We start from the raw sequence: 10,010 nt of genomic DNA, 5'->3' as shown, positions 1-10,010 counted from the left end.
GTGCACCTGGAGACCAAGGAAGAGGCTTGCTGCACCTTGTAGTTTGGAGATCCGGTCGCCACACTGCCAAATCTGGTGGTGGTGGATGTCGATTTGATTGGATTTGGGAGGAGGTGAGCAGGAGGGAGTGGGCGAGCAGCACTTGGACAGGGGAGGGTGGGCGGTTGGACGGGCATTTCTTTTTATTGCCTCATGGGTCCCACCTTATAGTCTACCCATGCAATAAGCATCGTAAGATTTGCAACAAGACTATATTTGGTTGGGCTGAGGTTTTTGGTTTTTTTTTGCGAAACTGGCTTCTAGCTGATGGTTTTTTGCTATTGGTTTTTACAATAAATTTTTAGCTTCTTAGCACGCCAAAAATCAGAAAATCTCATTTCAACCAGCTTCTCAGCTTTTAGTTTATTTCCTCATAAGCCAGTTTTTCAGTTTTTCAAAAGACAGCTTCTCAACAGGCTATTTGATTGGGCTTCTGGCTTCTAAGAAGCAGCAGAAGCCAGAAAAAGCTCAACCAAACATGGCCTAATGCCTGCTCATGTGGATCCCACACTTACTACCCACTTTATCATTCTACATTGCCCTGGCTCTAAAATGGTTGTCGTGAGGTATTTTCTCGATGAATAGTTATCTTGTATTTTCTTCACCTCCTAGCTCGCTAAGTCTTCCGAGTGAAATATTCTAGCCCGTTCTCATTCTAAAACGAGTAAAGTACACTAGCGCTCCCTAAACTTGACCCATATGATGTCTAAGACAACAAATAAATGTGAATATTCAAAGCCTGATTGCAAATTAAACAGTGCTAATCTTTGCTTGGTACATGAACTATTGAACTTCCATTCATTCTTTTTGGAGGCCAGTGAGGAGACCAGCTTGGCATTGATTAAGGTCTAAAGTAGTTCATCAGTCATCGATGAATGATTGGGAATTTTCTTAAACAATGTGTACAATTCCACTGTTGGTAAATGGTGGTTAGTACTAACTACCCAATCGCAATCATATATAGTAGGAAGCATCATGATGGCAGCCACAGCTTTGCAGAGCTCAGCATCAGCACCCCCAGCAGGACAGCTAAGTACACTCTTTCAGCTAAAGGCATTTGCATCATTTCATTTCCATCTCTTTTGAACCTGGAAGTTTGTTACCAACCAATGATTAAGGATCTGATTATTTGGCCATAATGGGAGCCGTTCGCGCTGGTGGAGTTCAGGTGAGATGGACATAAGAACTCATCACATGTCTGGTTAGGGAATTCGCTGGCCCAGCCCTGTCAATGCCATGTTACCTTGTCCCGTCGTCGCCGGCTGTTCTTTTGGCTGCATTGGAGAACAGGTTGAACCTGCCCGCCGCGGCCACTACACGATGAGCTTGACACGGCCACAAGAAGGCCGCCACCACTAGCAGGCAAGAGCTTCAACACTGGGCACTGGCATGTTAATTGCACGCGGTTAAGCACTGATAATACGAAGATTACTGAATATGTTCAGGCTAAAAATATTGTACTTAACTGTCCAAACATTCGTGCGGGCATTAGAGCTCCATCGGTGCAGCAACTGACAACAACAACATGCATAAACAGAAGCAAGATTCTTGCATCTATTCTCCAACATATGTTTAATACAGGAAAGCTTTCGTGTTCTCGTAAGAGCACAAAAAAGTCAAAAACATAGGAATGCCAAATTATTAAGGAAACATGAGGCTGACAGTGGAATGAAAAATGAAACAAATTGCGAATACTAGTTTCCCTCGAGCCATGCTTCCCCCAATGAGAACTCCGGTGACTCGGTCTAACACGCTCTTCTGGCTTATATGTGCGGAAATTAACTGTGTTTGCCATGTGTTGTTATAGACAAGTTATCCATGACTAAACCAGTTGCAAACATGGATGGAGTTAGCCGACGGTAGTTCGACTCCCATTGCGCATCCCAAAAGATCTCAAAGTAGACCGCACAGTGGGTGAAAAAAAAAACCAGTTGCAACCGTGGTTCCCTCCAGCCGATTTTAGCAAGGATTAGTCCGACTTCCCAGCTCAAAGTTTGTTATGATTGCCGTATAGTTGGTTAAGAGCTTGGAATGGTCAGCGGATCTTCTCAACTGACCAACCAAAGGCAGAATCGATATTATCCTCATGCTTCCTTAAGAATGACTTAGCCTTGAACAAGATGGAAGAGCAGGGAGCAATTCTATAACCTGACCCTGTGAATGGCACCCCTTCTGGGACAATATCATTTTGTGATTCCAGGTTGGTATCCACCTGCAGAAAGTCCATGATAGCATTTGTAAGACTATTTTCAACGGGTTTTTTTCAGAGGCTAAAATCCCTTCACGATAGGATTTTCGTTTCTTCGGCGCTCCAACGATTTTCTTTCATGGTTCACATAACGAAGGGATTTCCAAAATTATTCCTTTTTGAACGAGATTCTCTCTTCTTTCCCTCAAAGAAAAACTGTTGGAGATAGAAGAGAATGAGAACGGAGAAAGAAATTAAAAAAGGAAGAAATGAAGAGAAAATAGTTAAAGATAGTCTAAGCTAATTAAACATAAGGGAAAGTCGAGATATAAGCAACACTAAACGCCAGACCAAGTAACGCCTACTGTAATATTGTAGTACAGACAACACTATTACATAAGGGAAACTGGAGCTTGAGTATCCTAGGACTAAACAGCAAGTTACTCCATATAAATATTTAAGCAAAATCAGAGAGTATCCATACCACACGGTTCCAAGATTTATGGTGTGGTGGTGGGGGAATTACAGCGTCCACAAAATAGTCATGAGCATTGAATGCCAAATAGATATCTCCACCAGAGTTGTGATCATGAATCCTGCGTTATAATTGTGAACAAGCAGTTGAATATCCGAGATTTGTGGTACAAAGACGGAGATGGCGTCGGCGGCCTCGGACTGCTCCGGGAAGGCCTGTGAGCATGTGCAGGGCGATGGGATCACGTGGGACATGGCCTCCAGAGGCGCCACGGAGATGCGCTTTGAGCGCGACTGCGCGAGGCGGGGAAGGGAACAGAAGCGCGGAGAGGATGCGGCGAGGAAGCATGAACCGGTGACGGACGTCGGAGAGGAGGGTCGGATAGGAGGAGACGGTGGCGCCGCTGCGAGGAGGGTCGGGTAGGAGGAGACGATGGCGGCAAGAAGCAGAGGCGCCCTCTTTTTTCATCTCCCCTTATTTCGGCTCTGGATCACTAAGACTCCGGAAGCAGATACGCTATACGGGAAGGCCTAAGTAGGAGAGAGAGACATAGCTTGATCCAACCTCAGTAAATCAACGGACAATATTTTCAACCCAGAGTCAATCGACGACTGCCAGCAAATTGATGACGTGGCATAGTAAAATTTAAGAGAATGACAGCTTTTACTATATAGTAGATACGGATCGTTTTTTAAGATATAAATCTGGACGCACTTAACCCACCCATACCACACATACTTACTCCTAATATACGTACATATGTACGCGTTCTAAATACACAGGTTACATATGAAAACTCGCTAAATACGTATACGTGTGCGTACCTTAGAAAGAATAGGCCATCACCCCGGTGAGACTCGGGAGCCGATCCCTCATAGGGACCAAACTCCTGACCAGCCATTCCTACCATCGGAACGAAACCAATTGAGCTATCCCTGAATCCTCAATAGATACATATTGTTGAGTTTTACTCGGACGACAGTAAACTCGTAGTACCACAGAATCTGTCGGACCCCATATTTTAAACTGTCATCATTCCGAGTGCATGTGTAGTACAATGACAACATGAATATTGGACATAGTAAATAGATATGTCATAGAAGTATTGTCGAACAAATATATTGAGAGTGATATCATTGTTTGATTTCAAATAACATCTGAACAATAAAAAAAATTATCTACTAATTTTCCTCCTAAAATTTTTGTTTATTTTTATTAGTAAAATATATTTCATATTCATAGAGGACGGTGGTGGATAATAAAAATGTATAAATTATTTAAATTTTAAGAGTTTTTATTAGATAAAAGAAAAGTAGAGAGAATAGGTGATATATAAACCAACTGGTATTTTATATAATATAGAATTTTTGAGATTTTAATTTGACGAGAGGAAAGTAGATAGAAGGGATTTACAGTAACCAACTCATGTTTTGTACCGTACTGATTGGTACTACCCCTGGTTCCTCCGACTGCCACTGAGCCTCACTCCGATACCAAGTAGTATCTTGTGCGACCGCCTACGATCCACCCGCTATTCTCCTGCCTCGTACCCAATTACACTGTTCAGTGGGGTCCGTTCCATGTCCCTACGCGCGACCCTTCTGGACCCGGCATGTCAGTGAGTGTTGTTAAACATATCGTTCGGGCCGTTGGTAACTAGGCGACCAGGCACTTCAAAAAGGTCGCTCTCCGGAGACCGAAACCACCGCCCGCCTCCCCGACCACTCCGCCGCTTTCCGCCGATGGAGATCTTCCGCCTCGCCGTCTCCCACCGCCCGCCTCATCCCGTCCCGGCGCCTCCCCGCGTCCGCCGGCGCCACCTACACCACCTCCCCGCCTCCCTCTCCCTCCCCTGCACCTCCCTCTCGCTCTCCTCCCCGCAACATCATCTCTCCCCCACCCCTCGCCATCACCTCCTCCCGCCTCTCCTCGCCTCCCGAACCCCTAGCTCCAACCCCGATCCCGATCCCTCCCCACCCTCCGCCTCCGACGCGAAGCTCGTGCCGCTCGTCATATCCGTCGCGGTCGGCCTCGCCGTGCGGTTCCTCGCGCCGCGGCCCGCCGAGGTGAGCCCGCAGGCATGGCAGCTCCTCTCCATCTTCCTCTCCACCATCGCGGGGCTCGTTCTGGGCCCACTCCCCGTGGGCGCCTGGGCCTTCCTTGGGCTCACCGCCGCCGTCGCCACGCACACGCTCCCCTTCGCTGCCGCCTTCTCCGCCTTCACCAACGAGGTCATCTGGCTCATCGTCATATCATTCTTCTTCGCGCGGGGGTTTGTCAAGACGGGACTCGGCGACCGCATCGCCACCTACTTCATCAAGTGGCTCGGGAGCAGCACGCTGGGATTGTCATACGGGCTCACCATCAGCGAGGCCTGCATCGCGCCGGCCATGCCCAGCACCACGGCCAGGGCCGGGGGCGTGTTCCTGCCCATCATCAAGTCGCTCTCGCTCTCGGCGGAGAGTAAGCCTAACCACCCGTCATCGCGGAAGCTCGGGTCCTATCTTGTGATGACGCAATTCCAGGTAATTAAGTAATGTAATTCATCATATTCGCGTGGGATCAGTTGATTAACTCGCTGCTTGCAACTTGATCATAGATCAGATAGATCTTGTATGCTGCAGGGACTGTAGGTTTCTGATATATGAATGCGCTGAATTTCCGATCACCACTGGATTAAGAGTGTGCATTTCCCAACTGAATTTTGTTATAGAAAGGGTTCATTGCTGATCTTATTAGATTGATCACTGTATCCTTCCATGGAGTTATGCAAGAGTAGCATTTCTTTGTTTTCGGAAAATACTCATATGGCGCCATTATAATTTGCCAAGTGAGGGAATGCAAGAGTCTTGCAGGGCTGCAAGTGAGAAAATTGTGTGTATCTTATCAGTTATTGTTGTGTCAGAAAGTAGTCGATCTTCTCTCAAAGAAAAAGAAAAAGTAGCTCATCTACACACTGTTGTGCTGAAAACTAAGGACTTCTCGCATGTTGGAGTGAGATTTTACCATGTTGGGCTTTTCAGCATCATTATTTCATCAGTCCTCTTTCTTATAGGTACTATTCTGTTGTTTTGAGCATTTTACATGAAAATGGTGCAGCATTCGTCTGGATTCATTTTGTCACTAAGTTGGTAAATTCACAATAATAAAAAATCTTGGCTTCTTTGGAAAATAACAATAAATAAACAGTTAAGTGTAATAGGTTATTAATGATTCTGATATTGAACCTAGGCTTGGTCAGTATTAGACTTTTAGGTTGGAACCTAAGCCATTGATAATCAATTTAATTCAACCTAGTGTTTAGTTGTCCTATATTCATGGAAACATCTTTTTTCTTTTGTTATGCATTGATGCCCTGGATGACTATGACATCAGTGTGAAAAGTAGTATGTTTTAGGAAAGAAAGAGTGTGTGTAATTTTTTAATTTAATTCTTTGGAGATTTCTGTGTTATCTAGATGCCTATTTAATCTAAACGGCCCTAATGCTGATACGGATACGGGGATACGGCATTTTTACATAAAACCCAATACGCGGATACGTTTAAATATTTTTAAAAAAAAACAGTAATAAGTAACAGAGCAAACTGCCATCAGTCATCAATTCATCATTCATGATTCAGCAACAGGAAATCAACACACTAGTACCATAAGTGAATTTTATGTAACTGATACTAATATTACAATAGGCTCCTGAAATGCTGAAACTAAACTAAGGATAACAAGATAGCTATTTGGAAGAGAACATGTTTTGTAAACACAATCTTAACAGTATCGGTGTTTCATAGCTGAAGAATTTCCTTCGTACATACAATCTTAACAGTAGTAAAAGGTAAAAATGATTGATTCTTTAGTTTATAAGTGCATACTCTTAATCCAATGACCAAGTTCCATTTTTACTAGAAAATGTCAAAAAGATTATAGGCTAATACGTATTATTAGGAATAGCAACTTGTATTCAATAGTAGCCCCTGGGGACAATATATAGAGTACATGAGGAGTACAGAATAAGAATTCTAGTAACCTAACCTATACGTAATGGATAAGGACTTTATATTCCTAACAAGTACTCCCTCCGATTCTAAATATAAGTCCATTTAGGTTTGTCCTAAGTCAAATCTTTTTAGCTTTGACCATAAATAGCTAGAAAATCGTATAGATTGGCAACATAAGGTTGATGTTACTAGATTCATCAAGAAAAATACTTCCATAATATATAACTTTTTTATTCAAAATAATATATTTTTGTAGATATTATTAGTCAAAGTGCCATGTTGGAGACCATGTCGATATCCTAATGGACTTATATTTGGGATCAGAGGGAGTAGAACGATTTAATGTCTTCATGTTTTCGTATTGCTGCGTGCTTCATTATAAAATTGGAAGATAGAAATTCAAGATGGCAAAATTTAGAAAAATAGTGGATTTACCTCTCCATTTGGCAGCATTGTTGGACTTGCCACCCTATTGTCTCACTGGCATGTGGATCAGGACCTATCTGTCAGTGAGACATCTAGTGCAAATACTCAAGTGCCAACGAATGGGTTAGCAGATATTGAAAATCCCTCTAAACTTAGGAATTCCATTCTTGAATTTTATGATTATTGGGGATCGAGATCATTATGGTTCGATTTCTGTTTATGCGTAAGTGGTGAATGTTTATATACTTCTTCTGGTATGTTATGTATATTGATGTTTTATTTTGCTTGACAGGCAGCTGGTAACTCAAGTGCTTTATTCCTGACTGCTGCAGCACAAAACCTGTTGTGCTTGAAGCTGGCAGAGGAGCTTGGTGTTATTATTGCAAATCCATGGGTAGCATGGTTCAAAGCTGCTAGTTTACCAGCTATTATTTCTCTGCTAGCAACACCATATTTGCTATACAAAATCTTCCCCCCAGAAACAAAGGACACACCTGATGCCCCAGCATTGGCTGCAGATAAGCTGAAGCGCATGGGCCCTGTGACTAAAAACGAATGGGTTATGATTGGCACAATGATTCTTGCAGTTTCCCTCTGGGTTTTTGGGTAAGCTTATCTGCCACCGAAGAGAACCGACCCATATTATTGACATGCGATCTCAATACAATCGTGCAGCACCTGTTTTACTATATCATATTTTTCTTGATAAAAGATTTGCATGGACTTTAGCTGGCTGCTTTGTATGATCTTATTTCATTTATCTGTGGAATGTTAAATTGATATATGAAAGCAGAATACTTGTTTGATTGTTGTGTCCTTAAGTTACCATAGCGAATTATTTCATTCATACTGGGTCATGTTCCCATTCTTTCTTGCTTGCTTGTGAGAATGTTAGCCTTTTTTCTGGAAGATAGCTATTCAAGCATATGGAAACTTGTCCTGGTCCATTACAATTTATGGATGTGGTGTGGTTCAACATTGTTGAGAATAGTTTCTCTTATTCAATGTTTAAGATGGTTGCACAGAAACAACAACAAATGATATACAGTATAAATAGATGTCCGTCTGGATTCTGCTTTTAATGACACAATATTTTTCTTGTTTTATCTTTGGTATAATATTCATCTGTATCCACCATTACATGATGAAATATTTGATATATCTTTTATCCTTCATTAGAGTGATGAGATTTGTAACTACCAATTAGGAGTGCTTCAGAACACCATATATGATATATTATGCATTATCCCCTAGAAATAGTACTCGCTAGTGTTTTTTGTGTTAGTGGTCATGATGGATATATAACCTGTTGCATAATTTCTTTGCAGGGATGCTATTGGTGTATCTAGTGTTGTGGCTGCAATGCTTGGGCTCTCCATTCTTCTCCTGCTTGGTGTGCTAGACTGGGATGATTGCTTGAATGAAAAATCAGCATGGGATACATTGGCTTGGTTTGCAGTTCTGGTCGGAATGGCAGGACAGCTCACTAACCTTGGAATTGTGTCTTGGATGTCAAGCTGTGTTGCCAAGCTGCTTCAGTCTTTCTCATTGAGTTGGCCTGCAGCATTTTGTGTTCTTGAGGCCTCCTACTTCCTCATCCACTATCTATTTGCAAGCCAAACTGGACATGTTGGAGCCTTATACTCTGCATTTCTGGCCATGCATATAGTGGCTGGTGTTCCTCGTGTGCTGTCGGCACTTGCTTTGGCATTCAACACAAATTTGTTTGGTGCACTAACTCATTATAGTAGTGGGCAGGCTGCAGTATATTTTGGAGGTAATTTCGTTTGTCCCGCATCTTCTCTAAACTTCAGTTCTGGTTGTTCTTTATCCGAGTAGCCCAAATTTTCTGACTGTTTCCCCCCTGCATTTACACGGGGTTAGGTAAACAAGTATATTGAGGTAAAAACACAATGTCACATATAAACGTATAGAATGAGAAAATCCATTATTTTACCCTTCTGGAGTATTTTTTTCTTTTTTCTGTGTATAGACCTTTGAAATTCATATTCCAATAACCTGTTCCTTTCCTTCTGCAGCGGGGTATATTGAGCTTCCAGATGTTTTCAGGCTGGGTTTTATAACAGCCTTGATTAATACATTGATCTGGGGAGTTGTTGGAACCGTTTGGTGGAAATTTTTGGGTCTCTATTGACAGCGGCTACCATGTAAGTTGACCAAGATTTTCCTTCTTTTTTCTTTTAAAGGAGTCAGGAGAACTGCCAATGAATTAAGAACGCCCAGTAAGAAAAGCAGGAGTACAAGTGTTACATCAAAGGAAGATTACACACCCACAAACAACAGAAAGAATACAACCCCACAGACAAAAGATTTTCCTTTGTTACTCGTTGAATTGCTCTTGCTCATGGTTTGGAAGGCAAAGAGCGTAATAACATAATAGCGGGCGTTGTTCATGCTGGTTTGCTTGGTTGAAGTGATCAGCTCCGTGGAGTTTCTCAGGCTGTCACGCCTGTGTTGTTTCTCGATCTTGTACAGCTCCTCCATTTTCTCGTAATGTAAGTTCGTGCGGAAATAGTATGAAACTCCGAGTCAATTTTGCCCCAATATGTTTGTTACTGTGTCACTACTTTACAGTTCGCTTTGCATACAGCCTTTCAGCTCTCCCAAAGCACACTTGCCCCACTTTACTGCTAATTCATTTCAGATGCTTTTTAACCAACTGAAACTTAGAATTCACAGTCAAATTTCATGGTGTTAGAGGCGCCTAAAACGGTTTGCCTGCCCATATATTTTGGATGAGTCCTGTATGGCTGTATTTAGCCCGACTCACTAGAATTTCCAGTATCAGCTCTCGTGTCTCGTCATGTTTGTCATCCTTCTATGCTTCTTTCATGGATTAGGAGACACCATCGAATGTAGTTGCAACGT

At 42.5% G+C, this 10,010-nt stretch overlaps 1 protein-coding gene across 1 annotated transcript; it reads left to right on the top strand.

The window, feature by feature from the left end:
* The first annotated feature begins 4,346 nt into the window (after positions 1-4,346).
* Positions 4,347-9,750, top strand: LOC133901830 (dicarboxylate transporter 2.1, chloroplastic-like). Its single transcript, XM_062343345.1, has 4 exons — positions 4,347-5,227; positions 7,414-7,727; positions 8,450-8,898; positions 9,161-9,750. Exons 1-4 carry the CDS (start codon positions 4,445-4,447, stop codon positions 9,274-9,276), a joined length of 1,662 nt encoding a protein of 553 aa, XP_062199329.1. The 5' UTR covers positions 4,347-4,444; the 3' UTR covers positions 9,277-9,750.
* The last annotated feature ends 260 nt before the right edge of the window (positions 9,751-10,010 follow it).

Source organism: Phragmites australis, chromosome 20 (genome assembly GCF_958298935.1).
Source record: "Phragmites australis chromosome 20, lpPhrAust1.1, whole genome shotgun sequence".
NCBI lineage: Eukaryota > Viridiplantae > Streptophyta > Magnoliopsida > Poales > Poaceae > Phragmites > Phragmites australis.
This window is presented reverse-complemented; position numbering and strand designations above follow the sequence as displayed.